Source organism: Mesoplodon bidens (genome assembly GCF_964165515.1).
Source record: "Mesoplodon bidens genome assembly, chromosome: 20".
Lineage (NCBI taxonomy): Eukaryota > Metazoa > Chordata > Mammalia > Artiodactyla > Ziphiidae > Mesoplodon > Mesoplodon bidens.
Genome location: NC_138181.1, coordinates 29,232,531 through 29,252,195, shown reverse-complemented (window position 1 = coordinate 29,252,195; position 19,665 = coordinate 29,232,531). Strand labels below are relative to the sequence as shown.

General features: G+C 44.7%; 1 protein-coding gene across 2 annotated transcripts in view; it reads left to right on the top strand.

The window, feature by feature from the left end:
* The first annotated feature begins 1,092 nt into the window (after positions 1-1,092).
* The window catches only part of STOX2 (storkhead box 2), a 198,408-nt gene continuing 179,835 nt past the window's right edge, over positions 1,093-19,665 (top strand). The window contains exons 1-2 of one of the 2 annotated variants that reach the window (XM_081220725.1): positions 1,093-1,298; positions 1,489-1,927. In XM_081220725.1, the coding sequence (XP_081076851.1) occupies positions 1,564-1,927 (364 nt within the window). In that variant the 5' untranslated portion in view covers positions 1,093-1,298; positions 1,489-1,563. The remainder of the gene's footprint in view (positions 1,299-1,488; positions 1,928-19,665) is intronic. The other variant, XM_081220724.1, reaches the window with a different exon arrangement.

Sequence of the window (19,665 nt, the reverse complement as noted above, 5' to 3'; positions counted from 1 at the left end):
GAACTGGGGTTCAGTGACTTGTCCAAGGTCACCTTCAGTAGGATTAAAACCCAGGTCTTCGGACTTGGGTTTAGTAACTTTTTCATGGTAATAGAATCCCAGGATGCCAGCAGCAAACACTTCAGCGATCCCTCCCACCATGTAACATTTTTTCTAGTTCAAGTGTTTTCAGAGTATGGTCCAGGACCAGCAGCAGCAGCAGCAGCAGAGAATTTGCTCGAAAGAAAAAGTATTAGGTTCCACAGCAGGCCTACGGAATCAGAGACCCACATCCAGATTCCTATGTTTTGACAAAAGCTGCAGGTGGGGCTTCCCTGGTGGCGCAGTGGTTGAGAGTCCGCCTGCCGATGCAGGGGACACAGGTTTGTGCCCCGGTCCGGGAGGATCCCACATGCCGCGGAGCGGCTGGGCCCGTGAGCCATGGCCGCTGAGCCTGCGCGTCCGGAGCCTCTGCTTCGCAGCGGGAGAGGCCACAACAGTGAGAGGCCCGCGTACCTCAAAAAAAAAAAAAAAAAAAGCTGCAGGTGACTCTGTGAAACACCGAAGTCTGAGAGGAGGAAATGTAGCGTGAAGCCTTGGCGTTAATTAATTAGGGCTCTAAATATACAACTAAACTTTCTCAGTGAAAAATAAGCCAAACAGAGTTTGTACAGAAAGAAGCTTAACGAAGTGGGTTTTTTTGGTTTGTTTCTTGTTTTCTTTTTTTAAAAAGCATAATCATTACCTTTCCTGGTAAACTTCCGTATCCTCTTCCTAAACGGAGGGTTGGGTAGGTAACGCTGGGAATGACCAGGTTTCTTCTATCTCAGGCCCACAGTACGTGATGGAGATACGGGAGGAGAGTTCCACGAGAGCGTGGGAGGAGGCACGGGTGACAATTTTTCATGGTTGACTAAGTTTTTAAAAAAGCCACTTCCAAGGGCACATCAACCAGTCAGCGACGCCACTTGTTCCAGCAGGAGGTGGGAGGTGAGGGCGGAGTGGAGCGTGGGGAGGAGCGACACTCACCGCTCCAGACTCGGTGCCTCCCATGTGTCGCCGTGCGTCCCTGGCCCCGCCACCTAAACGCACACCCCGCCCCCCCCCCCCGGCCATCCGCACCCCGTCGACCACCTCCCGCAGCGGACTCTGGGGGATTCCTCCGGCCGAGTCCAGCCAGGAGGGCTCCCCAGACTCGGCGCGAACTGCCCGCCCCCTCCGGCGTCTCCGCCCCCCGCCGGGGCCGCCGGGCGCCGAGGGAGGCGAGGGTGCAGCGGCTGGAAAATGAGCGGTGCAGGGAGGGTGGCCCGGAGCTGCAGGTAAGGCGCGCCAGCCGTCGGCCCGAGCGGGCTCCGCACCCCTTCCCCTCCCCCGCGTGGCGACCTGCTGCGCCCGCCGGCAGGCTGCGCGCAGGGGCTGCGCGGGGCGTCCCCGGCATCTGGGCGCGGGATGTCTGGGGAAGCGGCCGGCCCGGGGCGGGGGCACTAACGCTCTTCGTTTGTCGCGCAGCGCCCTTCGCGCTGCTGTTCCCGGGAGCGGCGGGAGGCGGCGGCTGCGGTGAGCGGGGTCGCGCGCGGACGCCGGATGCCTCCGAAGATGGAGAAGTTTCTGCAGATTGCTCCTCACTCTCTGGCCATCGTCCTGGGCCCCGCCGAGGGGCCGGCGGGGGAGAGGTCCGAGGCCGCCCGGCCCGCGTCCCCGGCCCAGCCCCGGCAGCTCGCCCGGCACCACATCGGCTACGAGATCTTCGCCGACTTCAAAGCCGAGAACATGCAGCACTTCTGGAACAAGAAGGTCACGGCCGCGGTGGCCGAGACGTTCTTCCTGGGCTGGATCGACGAGCAGGTCCTGCTGATCCAGGGCAAGGAGGAGCATCTGGAGGCGCTGCGCGAGGGCTGGTCGCGCCGGGCGCTGCGGCCGCCCTCGGGCTTCCACATCCGCTGCCTGGGTGAGTCCGGCCGCCGCCCGCCCTGTCCCGTCTTGTCGCGCCGCGGGAACCCCCCCACCCCCCAGCTGCCCCGCCCGAGCCGGCGCGCTGGCCCCGCTCCCCCCGGGCGCCCGCGCCTCTCTCCACCCCTGCGCCGCGCCGGGGGAGGGGCCGGCAGCCTGGTTGAGTGCTGGACTGGGGAGCTTCCTGTCACCTAAACCTCGGATCTGTACCTTGGCGAGCACGCCGCCTCCGGCCAGCTGGCGGGAGCCTCCCCGGCGGCCCCGGCGAGGCTGTGCCTGCGGCCTGCCGGGTGGGCGGCGGCGCGGGAGGCTCGGCGGGGCCGCGGCCGCTCCGGGTCTGCAGGTCTCACCTTCTGCGCTCGGCTGGGGCCGGGGGCGCGTGTGCGGACGCGGGAGAAGTGGAGAGACAGCGCTCAGGTACCTTCGGGTGGCAGCGGGCTCGGCCGCGGGAGGCGGCGGCGAGCGGGCCAGGTGCGCGGGCGCCCCCGGCGCGTCCTTTCCTGGGGCGGCGACGCGTCCCTCCGCCCCCTCCGTGTGGGTTGACTCTTAAGCGCCGCTGTGTCCTTGCAAGACTGAGCTGTAGGTTTCGTTGCCTCCAATACATGTTTCTTCAAGTCATTTTGTGAGTTTGAAGGAAGGGAGGGACACTAGGAGGACAGAGGAAAGCCTGATCCTCAGCAAAAGAGAAAACCGTGTCCGGGGAAGAGAGCCCGAAAGGTGATATTCGCCGCCGCACTTCCAGTGCTGTCTCGACCTGCTGGGGTTTTTTTTTTTTTTTTTTTTTTTTGCATTACTTCATATGTATTTTTCTTAGTCCAGTTTGCATCTCTTTTAGACTTTACTTTTTAGTTGTGTACTTTGGGCTCGGTGGCTCAAGGCGTATATAGTAAAGAGGAATGTTTTGTGAAGCGTTCTTTCTAGCCCCACGGTTTAGAAATTCTTTCGGGACATTTTGGGAAGAGGTCAAAAGTTCAAACGCTATAAGACTGAAGAGCCGCCTTATTCGTTCGCCAGAGTTGTTACGCTACCTTCCGCCGAAGGAATAGCTTTTACCTGCTCAAGTGCCTTCCTCTATACATATGGCAAATTTATAGCATCTTTTTTGTTGTGTTGTGTTTTGTCTATTTTCACATAGCAGAAATCTTCCTTTATAAAGCTTCCTTTAAATCGAGTAGATAAAAAACTAGTAAAGCTTGCATCTTGTACGTCTTATAACCCGTGCTGAATTTCAGAAGGTGTCTTAACTTTCTTTTTTGACGTTAGCAAAAACCTCAGTGGAGTCCCTGTAATTAAGCTGCCTTAGTAAAGGGTCAAGATCTGCTCTCCTACTGTAGACCTGCCACACACTAGGAAGTAAGAATATATGTAATCACTTGTATGCACTGTAGAGATTGCTTTTTAATAGTTTTAAACTTGACTTCATGATTATTTTTTACTTTTTATTTTGGAAAATTTAAGCAATTTGCAAAACTCGTACGGGGGTTCCCCTCCCCACCCTTGTTTGCGAGGAGGTTAAGAGGTTAGGATTCCAAGACCCGGAGTGGATGCCTGAAACCCCGGATGAACCCTTGTATATACTATGTTTTTTTTCCTATACCTCCATACTTATGATGAAATTTAACGTTAAAGTTAGGCACAGTAAGGGAACATCTGAATTGGTAGTATCATTACTCTTGCGCTTTGGAGCCATTGTTAAGTAAAGTAACGGCTACTTGAACACAAACACTTCGATACCACCCCTGCTGAAGTGATGCTGGCCGGGCGGCTGCTAAGTGACTAATGGGCAGGCAGGTAACCTACACGGCAAAGGGATGACTCACACCCCAGGAAGGCGTAGGATGGGGAGAGAGTTCATGAAGCTACTCAGAATGGCACCCAATTTAAAATGTATGAATTGTTTATTTCTGGAAGTTTCCATTTAATATTTTGGGACCTCAGTGGACTGCGGGTAACTGAAACTGCAGCTGCGGAAGCAAAACCACAGATAAGGGGGGTGTCCTGTATAATCAAAAATACTATATTGAATCCCCATGGATCCATCATCTAACTTCAAAATTTATCAGCACATGGACAATCTTATTCCGTCTATAAACTCCCCCACCATTTGAAATCCCAGACATTGTATCAATAGCATTTGATTTGTAAATATTTCAGTTGTTCACGTATTTTTTCATTTTAGCAGAACGTGTGAACTTATAGGAATTGGTGATCTGTCGTATTAAGGAAAGAGAACTATTTTGGCAGTTTTAAAGGTTCGAGATTGCTGTAGTTGGTTGACTATTGCCTGTTGCCTTGGCAGCTTGAACTGTCTCAAGCTGACTGGCAGCTGGTGGGTTTAGCAGCTGCACTGGCTCAGCCGTTAACTCAGTACCGTGATGACAAGCAAGGGGACTACCTCCTGAAACCAGCATCAGATAAAGGAGCATGGGTGATGCCTTCTGGGATCCAAGTGGTTAACTTTCTGAACTGTCTTGGGGGTTCAGAATTCCTCAAAATTCCGGTTTTGCTTCAGCAACGATGGTAAAATGCTGAATTGTGTGCCACAGTTTATCTCCTATAAAAATTCTCTTAGGAAACCTCAGTGTCTGCTGCAAAGCTTTCTAATTTTTTGTTGCAAGATCTTTTATGGAGCCTTGAAACTCCGAAGTCTGGGAGCCCCTGATGACTGGCTCACAACCTTTTATTCCAAGTCACAATATATGTGTGGACAAGTTCATGCGCTCAAAAATACGAGAAACAAAATCCGAACCACGAAGGTGTACTCAGAGGGAGCCTAGCTGTAAATCTGTAAAGACTGAGCGCCACTATCACAGGAATCCCTTGACTCCATCTAATTTATACGCAGAAGCAGGACCTGATCCCTATCTGTGGGACTTTATCATTAGTAATGCATTTCTTGCAGGATAACTTTCAACTGATCCCTCAGACCGTGCTACCTGTATTATGTTACTTTCATGTAGTTTTGTGAGTTTCCGTAATTATTTCATGGGTGTAAAACAGCCACAAAACCAGACACATAGATGAGCATTACAGAAGGCATTATATTTCTTCTTGTTGAACCTGAATTAAATGCATCAATCACAAGTAGTCCTCTTAAATAACTGGTAGGCAAATGCCAGTTTACCTTTTTTTTTTTTTTTTTTTTTTTTTTGCGGTACGTGGGCCTCTCACTGTTGTGGCCTCTCCCGTTGCGGAGCACAGGCTCCGGACGCGCAGGCTCAGCAGCCATGGCTCACGGGCCCAGCCGCTCCGCGGCATGTGGGATCTTCCCGGACTGGGGCACGAACCCGCATCCCCTGCATCGGCAGGCGGACTCTCAACCACTGCACCACCAGGGAAGCCCCCAGTTTACATTTTATTATACTTATGGTAAATAATTATTCACGAAATTTGCTTGTTTTCCAGGTGGTCTCTGAGAGCCCATCTTAGAGCGTGGTAATAAAATTGTTCGGTTAGATCCTCCCCGTGAGGAAAAGGGAGGAATGGCTTTGCTCCATCTTGAGTTCCTGTTCTCCTGTGTGTGTGTGCGCGCGCGCACGTGCGCATGTGTAGTAACCCACCCCGAGTGGAGAGAGAGGGATGGACAAGAGGTCTGCCCAGACCCCCTTTTCTGGCTGCGCCCCAGCGCAATTGAGGCAAGCCTACACTTTCACAGCAGGATTGAAAACAAGTTAGTGTTTTGCTTTGTAACTTGAAACATGCATCTTGAAGTTGCCAGCAATCCAGATTACTTTTGCCCGTAATTCCAAAAGTATGTGGTTCTAACCACACACATTTCAGGTGGGGATTGGACAAGGAGGGGATGATTATGGATCCAACAAGAAGCAGGGAATTAAGCAACTCAAAGGAAAAATAGCTTTGACTTGGGATATTCAAATCCACTGCTTAGAAATGACCTACTCTGGGCATGTACCAAAAAAAGTTCCGGCATTTTCTTTCCGGGACCCTCAAAAGGGATGTGTGTGTGCAGGAAACTAGGAATGTTTTAAAACTGTGCTGTGTATTCTGATTAAACACTAAATTAAATCCCATACGTGTTCACTGAGTGCCCGCTAGTGCCAGGCTCTGGGTCCCTCCCGAGATTATAAAGATTGATGAGGCACGCGGGCTTTTCGGAGACGCTGACGCAAGAACTGAGAGCGTGAGAAGGGCTCTGAGGACGGGAGTAAAGAGCAGGTACTCCTGCCTGGTGGGCCGGGAGAGGGGTTCCCAGCAGAGAGGATTGCGCTAAGCCTTGTGCAGATGCCGGCCGCCGGGGCTTCCTCCAGAACAGGAGTGCATTCCCACCCGGGCAGGACGGTGTTGGGGAGGTCCTGACACGTTTGGGCACTGGCTGGCTGGGGCTGGGGCGGGCAGTGGTGCGATAAGACAGTGGGAAGGGAAGCTTGGGCCATAGGTGATGACTGGGAAGCCCTGGTAGCTTTTGAGCAAGGGGAGGGGTGACACAGTTTGATCTTAGGTTGAATGAGAATTCTGGGGCCGGTGAGGGTGCTGGATGGGACTGGGAGGGTGTTGGACGCAGGTGCACCAGCTAAAGGTCTATTGAAAGCGTCGTGGGGAGAGATGGTGGGTGCTGTGTGAGTGCACTTGTTCTCTTATGGTACCTTCCCATGGTTAAGGCTCTAGGTGCTACGGAAGGTATCGCGTTAGCCTGCTTGAGTCTAGAGGGCCTTCCAGTCCCAGCCCCAGACCCAGAGGCCCTTGAGCAGAGCCTAGATGCTCCTCCTCCCTTCTGGGGCTTCTGGGGTTTCCCCACCTGCCAGCCTTATCCAGATCCAGCAATCTCCATAGATTCTCCTAATTTCAGATCTCAGGGAGCATGGCTCAGTGTCTCTGTCTTCTCCAGTGACTCTTTATACTTTCCCCATTTATCCTTAGATATTAACAGAGGACCAAACATGCTTTTTAGGCTTTAAATCAGGACTTATGTTTTAAATTATAAAAATTTTTAGCTGGAGTATCCCTGAAACTCACGTAATATTATATGTCAGCTATATGTCAATAAAAAGAAAATTGTTTAGAACATATGGGCATCAAGCCTTTATTCTATTCCAACATCTTTACTGGTTTTCTCAGAAAGTTGCTCTCTTAAAGTGGTTTCTCCAAGTAGTAAATTTTTAAGACAATTGTTTTAAAAATGTATACTCCAAAAGAATTTGTATATATCCCCCAACCAAAAGTTGACTTATTTAAGTCAACTTAAATTTGAATAAGTGTCCTAAGCTCATGGCTGGGATTACCTAATGAGTGTTGTAAAGATTTTGGAATTGGAGATACTGAGTCATTCAACAATTGGAGAACTTTCTATCTTCTAGGATTTGTTCTGGGAACTGAAGTGGAGAACAGGTCAGACACAGCCCTTGTACTTTTGCAGATTCCGTTCTAGGGGGTGCAACAGACATCTCAGAAATTAAACAAAGAAATTAGAATTTCAGAGAGTTTTAAGTGCTGTAAAAATTGAGCAGGTGATAGAGAGTGACGAGAAGATAGGAGATGATAGCTAATACTTATTGATCATTTACTATTTCCTAAGTGCTATCTTTTTGTTAACCAACCTTTAAAACTATTTAGATATCATTATTTTACCCATTTTGCAAATGAAGACATCGAGGAACAGAGTGACAAGTACTTCTCTAAAGGTACCTAGTTAGTAAGCTAGAGAGAGGGGGTCTGGACCCAGACAGCGTTACTTTTGTTTGCTTGTTTCTTTTTTGTCATACAGATAGGATTCAAGTTCAGGTTGTCCTGGCCAAAATTTCCTTCCCAGCCCCCAGGACATACAGCCTCCCAACAGTTTAAGGTGCCAGGTAGCCCAATGGCAGCCGGTTTGCTTGGAGGCGGCTAGGTTCTTCTTTACCATTAGATAACACAAAGTAAAAGGGAAACCAGTGCTGGGTCCAGGATGCCGCCTGAGACCATCGTGCTTGAGCTTCCTTTAGGCCAAACAGGTCGGTCCATTGCTTTGTGTGGTTTAATAATCTTTCTGCGGGGCTTACTCGTAGGAGGGCGGATTCTTCATTTTCTGCCCCAAAGCCACATTCCCTGCCAGTGCTTTGAGTGACAGCTCTATAACGCCCCTTGTTTCGCGGAGCACCTGACTGATGGATGAGCTGTCGGCCAACAGCGGAGGAGCAGATGAAAATCAGCTTGGACGCTGGAGGAACAGAAAGGAAAGCCCATGAGGCTGGGGCTTGTTAAGCCAGCCAGAGAATGGAACGTGTGACAGGAGGTGAGGTCAGAGGTGCTGGCCAACTCCGGGCCATGGGGAGCCTCCTGGAGTTTTATTCTGTGCTGACAAGGCATTAAGCATCCAATAAACATAGAGCACTGGGTTGGGGTCTGTAGAATATCCAGAAAAGTGTCAGACGTGGGCCTCCCTCTTAGAGAAGCTTACCTCTCATATTAAAATCTCAGGGTTAAGTTTAAACAGTGAACAGTGATGCATTTCAAGTTTTGTTCATTTCTAGCTAGTCATAAAGATATTTTTATGAATTACCTCACTCTGGCTCAAAGAAATTTTCAGTAAAGGTGTGTCAGTTGCATCGTAATAAAGCGTTTAGAATGAACTTCTGAGACTCAAGGCCTTGTTGTGATAACTGAGAGGCTTTTCAAAAATTTATCTATTTCACTTCTTACTGCTGAATGCTGGTCTTGAGCATATATTTCCCTCTTGCGTTAAGAGGTGAATTTACAGGTTATCCCACGTTCTTTTCAAAGGGGCATAAAACCGAAAGGCCCATCCGTGTTTCCTGTGCTGGAGTGAAGGCACTCAGCTGCTTTCCGTTCCTGAGGTCACCACATATTTGGGGGTAAAAAACCCAGAGAGGTTTGTTGTATCCAAAGTACTTGCTACAAATAATTTCAAACGTTTCATTCTGCTTAAAATATCCCACACAAAGATGTGTGCTCACCTTAAAAATAGAATTTTCAGGTATGGGGTGGGTTTTAACAGTCACTTGGATTGTACTTGTATCATTATTCTACTCACTATACATGGGTAAAAACACGTTTTGAACTCCTCCATTCTGTATTATAGCTGTAGACTTAATATAATCACAGGCATTCCTTAATTGGTGGGAACTAATGATCTGATGTATAGTTTATCTCAATGAGGAGGTTAAATAGATGTATTGATAAAGTACAAGCTATCAATACAAGAATATAATCTATTAGTATATATTATATATGCACACACATTTATCCTTGAGAAGGTCCAGTGCCAAGAGCTTTGTAGTAAACTTAAGTCACACTGGCGTTGGAGGATGCAGCAATTGATATTTTGATATCAGACTCCCTTGATAGAGAAGAGTTAAACTTGGACACTGTCAAGGGTCAGGTATCTCTTTTTTTTTTTTTTTGCGATACGCTGGCCTCTCACTGTTGTGGCCTCTCCCGTTGCGGAGCACAGGCTCCGGACGCGCAGGCTCAGCGGCCATGGCTCACGGGCCCAGCCGCTCCGCGGCATGTGGGATCCTCCCGGACTGGGGCACGAACCTGTGTCCCCTGCATCGGCAGGCGGACTCTCAACCACTGCGCCACCAGGGAAGCCCAAGGGTCAGGTATCTCTTTAAAGAATTTGACAAATGATTTGGATAAAGAGGTGAAGAGGATTCATCAGAGTCTTCGGGGGTGAAAGTCTCCTAGGGGGCAGACCCAAGTAATGTGAAAGTCCACCGGATGGTGGTGGCCACCACGTGGAACGGCCCCTAGGGCTCGAGATGTTCTTGTGCTGTTAATGCGATGAAAGCATACCTCCGTGCTGGCGATTCTACTCTTAAGGCTCAAACACACACAGTAAAATTCTTCCGTTTTCTCAATTTCTTGTGAAGCCCTATAATAGAATTTTCTATAACGAGAGCCCATCTGTCGATGTAAAAAAATAACGTGTCTCTGAAACCGGGATGTCACCTCCTCCTTCCCAAAACCAAACATGTGGGGAGCCTCTAAAGCCCCCCGGTCTGCATGGATGCTGGCTGATTAATAGTACGTCCAAAATAACCTCCTTCTCATGAATCTGTGGGTCCCCGGTGGTCCCCAAAGGCATCCCAGCGTCTCTGAGCGGTGGGCTCAGTCTGGCGGGATTGCACCTTATTACCACCTGAGATCGCTGCGGACTCTGTCTTTAAGATGAGCACGCCGGTGCTCAGAGGATGCTGCTGGAAGATGGCTGTGGCTGCATCCTCTCTTAGCATTTCCTTCCATCGCTGCCACCCGTCCCCCAGTGCTGTGTCAGACACCCTCCTCCCCATGTCGTCTACTTTCCCTCTCGGGTTTGGGCAATTTTTCCTTTTAAATCTTGCAACAAAAGATGATGATTTCATCTCTGCCCTTCTGCTTCTAAGTAAAGTCCTCCCCGCCCTGAATTTATTTATTGATTTTTTTTTTTTTTTTTCAGTACACGGGCCTCTTACTGTCGTGGCCTCTCCCGTTGCGGAGCACAGGCTCCGGACGCGCAGGCTCAGCAGCCATGGCTCACGGGCCCAGCCGCTCCGCGGCATGTGGGATCCTCGCGGACCAGGGCACGAACCCGTGTCCCCTGCATTGGCAGGCGGACTCTCAACCACTGCGCCACCAGGGAAGCCCCGCCCTGAATTTTTTAGAAACTGAAGTTCTCCTTATGTGTCCATTTCCACGACACTGGAGCTCAGCACCTGCTCTTCTAAGGAACATCATCTTCGGAGAGTCCAGGCTACGCACACCTTTGGAAGTGACATTCATAAGTCCAAGATAGTGTCCAATGACACTTTCATTCTGAAAAAGAGGGGAGAACCTTCTACATGTTTAATACCTTAGAGGGGATTGATTTTCAAAACAAAATTTTATTTATTTACAGATATTCCCAAACCTGTGGCTCTTGCCCCTTTAGGCTGCTTTCTGCTCTTGGGAAGGTCCTGCAGTTCCCAGCCACCTGTCAGCCGAGGCTGCCCGCAGCCTGGCCTGAGGCTGGAAGTGTTTGTAGCCACTCCTGCATGATTCCCATTTCCTCCCCTCTTTGAATTCTCTCTTTATTTTAATAGAATAGCTGGGCAAGTGTCCATATCTTTATTATTATTTTTTTAAATATTTATTTTTATTTATTTATTTTTAGTTTTAGGCTGCTGCGCCAGGTCTTACTTGCAGCATGCGGGCTTCTTAATTGTGGCATGTGGACTCTTAGTTGTGGCATGCATATGGGATCTAGCTCCCTGACCACGGATCGAACCCGGGCCCCCTGCATTGGGACCACCAGGGAAGTGGTCTCTTTGAAGTCTTAAAATGACTTAAAGTGACACCTTCTCAAGGCGGCAGTTGTGCTTTATCCACACGGTCACAGACCCACCAACCCTCCAGCTCAATTTCTTAATACTTCTGCTTGTCTGGCCGGGGCCCCTGTGGGTGGGTTGAGCCGGAGGCTGTGCCTGGGCGAGTTAGGATGGACCCTGTGGGAAACGGAAGGGGAAACGACAGGCGGGTGGGGAGGATACAAGTCCATGACTGCACGTGAAAAATGGCAACTGGATACAGAAGAAGAGAAATAAAGGGTGCAGGGACCACATGGAAACCTCCTGCTTTATGTGAGGTGCAGGACGATTTCAAGTTGGAAACAGTCTTGCCAGGAATCAGGTCCTCTTCTCGGCAGTTTGATGTACCTGTCAGACAGCGCTGGGGGTCGGGGCTGAGCTCTCTGCATTTTTTCTGCCCATCCTGCCAAGGCTAGGAGGAGCGTTACAGGATCTGATCTGTGGTCCTGCAGGAGAGGGGGTTTCTCCCTGCCGTGTGGAAAGATCTGTCCAGTCTGGACAGTTCACGTTGGCTTCTTTATCTCTGCTTCTGGCCAAAAGCCAGACACTTCTGGACTCCTCCAGAGGAGAGGAAAGACTGACACACTTCAATGAACACTGCCATCCTTCTGGAAAGAAATTCTAACTCTTTTCCTCATTGATTATAGTCATGTTTATGCCATAATCTCATTCTATTGTCACCATTTACCCAGATCCTCAAACCGTCTTCTTCCAAGACCACCTCTTGCCCTCTAGGTTCTTATGGCTAGTCCTTCCCCCCTTGGTTCATTCTGTTTGGGTCTTGATAATATCAGCTTGGGAAGACTTGGAAAGCCTGCTGACTTTGCAGTTAATACAGAATCGCAGGAGACATGAATGTTTCTTTTTGTTGTTGTTGTTATGGGGGACTCTCTAACCAGCATAATTTGTCTAGGTTGATCACTTTCCTTTCATCAGAGTCTGGTTATTAATTTGTAAAAAAAAAAAAGAAAAAAGGCTTTAAGTTAGTAGACTGAAGCCCTAATGTAGAAAAATGAAAGCAGTATTTAGAAACCACATCTCTGAATGCGCCAGATGACGGTGGTTACTCTAGCATCTTTCTTCTACTCTTCCCTGTATTTTTAACATTTCCTCTTATACTAAAGAAGGAACATTCTAGAGGGCAATCTTTATGCCATTTGCTCCTTCATTTTATTAAATGTTTACTGACTCTATTTCAGAGTTGGGGGAAGGGGTGAGTGGGGTAGGGAGAGGAGGAAAAAGAAGAATGAACTTTTATTAATGTTCACTGTAGGTCAGGAATTGTTCTAAGCACTTTAATATATTGTCTCATTTAATCCTTACAGAGGTCATGCTAACATTCTATAGGAGAGGAAACTGAGGTTCAGAGAGTAACCTTACATGAGCAAGAGATCTCATATTTCAGTCCAGCAATCTGACTCCAGAGTCGGAGCTGTTAGCCCTTTTAAAACTGCTTGTCATTTCTGCTGGACGAAGATTTTGGCTTTGATCACGATCACTGATAATTTTTTCTTCTTGTACTGTAATTTCTTCTGAATGTTAAACACAGTAGACTGATCTATATTATGATTTATGGAGCTTGCTTAAACCACACAGCCTTATGTCACCAAATAAATGAAGCAGAGTGTTAAAGAAAATACTGTGGTCTTGATATTTAAAATGCAGGATCAGCAGCTGGTTGCAGGGTAGTGGCTGTGCCGGATGTTTATTCAAATGTTGCCAAACAGGAGCCTTAGAAAGTAATTAATGATACAATTTTTGCTACCAACTGAAGTATTCCTTTTTATAAAAATAAAGGGGCAGTGTAAAGTGTAGTGAGAAAAGTGTTTTAATGAGAAAATGGGATATGGTGCTATAAGGCAAATTCATCACATTGTTCTTCACTGTTTAATTTTTCTTCTTTTTTGAGGTTTCAGGATTAAATGTCATTTATGTTTTTACATTCTGTGAGTAAGCAAATTATCAGCTCTATTTTACTGAATCTAATTTAAGGTCTTTGCTGCTCTTAGTAAGGTGTTCCTATTTTCCTAGCCAGGTATTTTTATTTTCTGCATTAGAAGTTACATTAAGAGTGTTAATGTAACTCTTGAATTGTCCTAACTTAAAAAAAATTAATTTGGTGTGATAAAGTGTATTTCAATTACTTTTGGTTATGATGCTAGAAGGAGTTTTTCTTTCTTTTAAAAAATTAACAAAGATGTAGATTTGGGGGATGAAGTATTGGGTAATATGATTTACACAGTCCACGTATGATTGTTAAAATATAAAGTCATGAAGGCTATAAATTGCTGTTGAGTACAGCTTTGGCTATATCCCATAAGTTTAATATATAATATTCTCATTGCTGTGATCATCTCAGCAATCTGTAATTAGTATTTTGATTTCTCTTTGGCCTAGTAACTATTTTGGAGAAGCTTCTTTCTCTCCTTTTCCCCGTAGAAATTGTGAATTTTTTAAAAAAAAGTTGTCATTGATTTCTTACGCTATTTTGCAGTTGTCAGAGTGTCAACTCTGCAACATGTATTTTTTTCAAATTTACTGACATTTTGTTACCTAGTATAGAACAAGATCTATTTTTCATAGAAACTTGAAACAAGGAAGTTTTAAAAAATAGCTTCTGTTATTAAATTTATATTATATAGTTTAACTCTTCTGTGTTCTCATTTTTTGGTACGGTTTATTTGTCAAAGACTGTGATAAGTGTGCTAATGTCATCTTTCCAAAATTATGTGATTTCTTTCACTGTATTACAATAGCTTTAACTTTATGTATTTTGATATCCAACACATATCTTTACTATTGATTTTTGCCTTTTATATACATATAAATATACATAGTTGTATATCTGTGTAAATTATACATATTCATATAAATGTATGTACATTTATATAACATATAAGTACACACTAAACACAGAATCCTCTCTCATCCCTTTTACCTTGAAATCTTTTTCCAAAATTAATATTGCCGTCTCTGCTTTTTGCTTGGTATATCACTGCCACCTTTTTCTTTTTAATCTTTTTTTTTTTTTTTTTTGTGGTACGCGGGCCTCTCACTGTTGTGGCCTCTCCCATTGCAGAGCACAGGCTCCAGATGCGCAGGCTCAGTGGCCATGGCTCATGGGCCCAGCCACTCCGCGGCATGTGGGATCTTCCCAGACCGGGGCACGAACCCGTGTCCCCTGCATCAGCAGGCGGACTCTCAACCACTGTGCCACCAGGGAAGCCCCTTTTTAATCTTTTGTATCTTTTTGTTTCAGTGTGTGTTTTATAAGCAGGATATAGAGTTTGCATTTTAACCCAATATGAAGAGTATTTGTCTTTTTAGTATATTGAACCACTCAGTGTATTATAATAACTGATATGTTTGCTCTTGTTTGAAACTTTTATATTTCACATGGAAGGCCCTACAATATCGGCTTTTTACAAATAATTTACATTGAACCGAAGTAGTGTACCATTTTTACAAATGAGTTAAGTACCTTCTTTGGTGCTTTGCTTTTGACCTTGTAACTAGAGCAATAGTTTGCAACCTGGTTATTCTATAGATAAATGAACCCCAAATTGTCTACCACCAATCCTAAGGAGTGAAGCAGAGAGAGAGACAACCACAGCTGCTAACTTGCAGTTCCAGGAAGGAGCCAGCGTAGACCTAAGTTAGTAAAACATCCACTCCCTGACCTAGAAGCCCCCTTTGGACAGTGTTGCACTAGAGGCTGTGGAGGATGCTTCTGTTTGACCAGCCCTCAAAGGACAGGGAGGGTGCACGGGCAGTGGCACCCAGTTAGCACTTGGTCCTGTGCAAGATGTCCAAAGGTCCTTGATATTTGGTCCTGTCCAAAGCCATTTGTCATGGACCAAATATGCTCATGAAAGTTTTGGACAGGACCAAATGTCCTGCAAGGGTGGAGGCTACATCAATGTCATTTGAAACTGGATTTTTTGTTTTGTTTTATTTTTGCCTGTCAGTTTATACTGTGCAAGTCTTAGATCCAGGATCAAAAGCAGAAAGGTGAGGGATGTTGGCATTGCTGCTGAGTTAAACTGGCTCACAAAGCAAGCAGCATTCTCAGGCAATTCTAGAAAGAAGCTTTCAGATAGTACAAGCACCAGACTGTCCCTTTTGGGTGACAGTTTGGGAAATTGTCACTCTCCCCTTGTGTTAAATCTTCCATCTCTTCCATGTGGAGGAGATTCATTTATGTTTGAAACTACTTATACCAAATCAAGGAATAAATAAAGACAAGAAAGAGAATAGAAGCTTCTTGTAACAGGGGCACATCTTCAGTTTGAGGAAGTCCGTGAAGACAGAATCAGATGGAAATTGCTGATGGCAATAACTCATCAACATGTGACTAATTACTGTAGGAAAAAGGTTTAATTTGATGAATTTTTTTCCTTCTCTTTCTTCTTTTAAAAATGAACACTTTATGGGCATTCCCTGACAGTCCAGTGGTTAGGACTTGGCACTTTCACTGCCAGGGCCCAGGTTCAGTCCCTGGCCGGAGAGCTAAGATCCTGCAAGCCATGTGGTGCAGCCAAAAAAAAAAAGAACAAAAAAATGAACAAATAAAAAACAACAACAACAAAAACACTTTATATATCTCTTTGGCACTATGGAAGAAACAAGGCTCAGAAAACTCCAAAGTTTCTTTTCTTTTCTTTGTTTTTAATTGAAGTATAGCTGATTTACAATGTGGTATGTTTTCTTAAAATAGTATCAGTTTCTTTTGTTCTCAAGTACGTGACTACTCCTTATAACGTGACCAAAAGTAAGAAGCCTGGATTCCATAAAATCCAGCAGGATGTAGCTATATTTGTAGTGAAAATGTAAAAGCAAATTTAGTCAGCAAATTTACACATAATTTGACTAAATGGGGTTTCAAATTTATATGTACTCAAACTGATGATTACTTGGTAAAGTCTTATTGTGCATAATACCTCTTAATGTACCTAAATATTTAAGTGACCTTAGATTTGTTTTAAAAAAAATAAAGTGCTGTGCTGAAATAAGTATTACTTAAAATTTTTTTTTTCTCTCCTCCTCTCCTATTAAAAATTCTGGAACTTTATTAGTAGGAGAGGGAAGGATCGGTTAAATCCTAACAGAATGTAAGTTATTTCTGAAGGGCATGTGAATTGGTGAGTTCACATCGTTTCAATGACTGCTTGTAAGATGAACTGTAAGAATGTAAATCTGGACTGGCCAATCTGAGGGTCAAGAGTATAATCTATTCAACAAATGCTTTTACTTTCAAGGAGAGGGATTTAGAATATGCACAACTGTGCAAAGAGAGGGAATGTGAGTAATTTTCTCTGAGCCCTGACCCTGTGTACTCAGAACTTCTGAGGACTTCAGCATGTGGACTTGAATGAGTGAATGTAGTCCTTTGTAATATTGCCAACATGTTTAATTTTCCAAGTAGGTAGGTCATTGTGTCGACTTTGTCCTCATGCCAAAACGATTATCCAGGCATTTCAGTTAAGGTATTGCCTTCTCAAGTCACAGAAGTTGAAAATGATTACCATTTATACGCTCACCTATTTTAAAATAACTGGCATTTATATTCTACTTGCTTATATTAGCAGTTCACTTGGAATGTGTCTTTCCCATTAGACTGTAAGTTTTTTGAGGATGGAGACTGTAAACTCCAGTTTATATGTCCTAGTCCAATTCTCTATGTGGTGTGGATTTATAAGTATCGCCTAAGTATACGTGCAAGTATAGCTAATGCTAACTGGCTGCTGGTGGTAATTTCTAAACTACCTTTTGTTAAAGTAGTTAGACAAGGAGGCCATTAGACTGGGGTAGCCCTAGTGTCTTTGGTAGCTTATGTAAGCAAATTGAATCCAGAGTCAACTGGATTTTTCTTGAATCTGAGAATATGAAACTGAAGAACAGCTATTCATTCATAAGTATTCTAGTTGTCTAGATTTTCTTGAATCTGAGAAAATGAAACTCAAGAACAAGTACTCGTAACAGCTGAATGACTAAAGTTTCTCACATAAGGCACACATTTAGGTTATAGCCAAATAAATAATTGCTTTGCTTCCCTCTCTTCTCCGTAAACACCTCTGCCCTAGCCCCCGACCAGGGAGCCTCCTAACCACTTTTTGGTTTTGGCAGTGCCTGATTGGAATCGTTGTTTGCTCCAATAAACAACGTGCCACAGTTTACCATTTTACACATTCTAACATGGGGGCAGGAAAACTACTCAGTGCTGGTAATGTTGTGATAAATCTGATATCTGAATATTTATTTTCTTATTTATTTGGTTGTGCCAAGTCTTATTTGCAGCAGGCATGCTCCTTAGTTGCGGCTTGCCAGCTCTTTAGTTGTGGCATGCGAACTCTTAGTTGTGGCACGCATGTGGGATCTAGTTCCCTGACCAGGGATTGAACCATGGCCCCCTGCATTGGGAGCGTGGAGTCTTAACCACTGCACCACCAGGGAAGTCCCAAATATGATATCTTAATACATTGCCAGTGGTATTGTAAATTGAAAAAAAAATTTTTTGGAAAGCATCTTGGCAATATGTATCAAAAAGCCATCTAAATACTCACATACTTTCATGTAGTAATTCTAGCTTTAGGACTATAGCTAGGATAGTAATCCACAATTACAGAGCGCTATATATAGGAAGCTACTCGTTACACAGTTGTTAAGAAAGACTGCAAGTAACCTAAAAAGCATGAGTAGAAAATAATTAGGTAAATATGGTTTTATATACTAGATGGAATGCTATACAGCCATTAAGATGTCTGTAAAGGGTAAGAAGGAACATGGAAAAATGCTTATGATATATAATGTTACTTGAAAGCATATGTAGTGTTTCATAGCAATCCAGATCAGAAGAAAATCTCACACCAGGTGCATAGAGAAAAATGGGAAAGAATAACTTATCATTATTCTTGGTACATGGTAATTATTTTAGGTAAAATATTTTATGTAAAATAATTACAATGTACTGAATAATTACTATATTTTGGGCACTGTGCCAAGTACATTTTTTCACTTAATTTTTTTTTTTTTTTTTTTACCATTTTTAAAGTCTTTGCTGAATTTGTTACAGTATTGCTTCTGTTTTACGTTTTGGCTTTTCGGCCACGAGCCATGTGGGATCTTAGCTCCCTGACCAGGGATCGAACCCGTACCCCACTGGACCGCCAGGGAAAACCCTCTCGCTTAATTTTTATAAATGGCTCTTGGTGTGCCCATTTTGTGGATGAAGAAACTGAGCTCATAGAGGTTGGATAACCTTGTTCAACCATATTAAGTGATAGGACCAGGTCTGGACCCAGGTCTGTGGGGTCCAAAATCTGTGCTTGAAACTGGTGATTCACAAAGTTGACTGTGCATCAGAATAACCTGTGGAACTTTCAATAAATTAATTAATAAGTGAATAAATACTATATGGCTTACCCCAGATCTCCTGAGTCAGAATCGCTAGTGAGACAGCCAGGAGCCTCGGTTTTTAACACATAACGCAGGTTCTGTGGTGAGTCTGTGACTAGCATTTAGGACCCTCTGCAAATTCCATTTGTTGTATTAAAAAAACACTAAATATTAATATTGTGAATATTAATAGTGGTTGCATTTGGGTAATAAGATTATGGGTGATTTTATTTTTTTCCCTCCAAAAATTTTTCAGATTTTCTTCAGTGAGAAGTGATGTTACTTTGAGTGTAAAAATTTAATGAAGAGAAAAGTTGAATAAAATATTCCATTTAGGGCCTCCCTGGTGGCGCAGTGGTTGAGAGTCCGCCTGCCGATGCAGGGGATACGGGTTCGTGCCCCGGTCTGGGAGGATCCCATATGCCGCGGAGCGGCTGGGCCCGTGAGCCATGGTCGCTGGGCCTGCGCATCCGGAGCCTGTGCTCCGCAACGGGAGAGGCCACAACAGTGAGAGGCCCGCATACCGCAAAAAGAAAAAAAAAAAAAAAAAAAAAAAAAAAAAAAAAAAATATTCCATTTAAAGGGTCCCCCTTTTGGGGAAGAGAGTTATTATGTGCTACTTCTTTTAAAAAGTCCATTCTGAAGGGCATAAGTGGGAGAAATGTAATTATATCCAAAAGAGGCATAATTTTAGCAAAATTTACAAAATATATCAGTCTAACGGTGATTACAGTTAACAGCCTATAATAAATTTGTTTGAGTTACAACACTGATTTAGAAAATAAGACTTGGGGTATAGATTTTACAAAATAGGTTAGATGGCATGTTAATTATATTTCAGTTAAAAAGAAAATAAATAAATTGGATAATTGAGAAAAACCACAGAGAAACTGGTCTCTTCAGCTCTTTGAACAGCAAGAGGGGAAACCATAATCACCGAATATTTTTGTTTTCAAGGAAGGGGAAAAGAGTTCTTTTTCTCATAGTTTGAGAGGAAAGGGTGTGAAATGAGATCATAATTGGAAATAATGGACTTTATTGTTCATGTGCAGCCATGTGA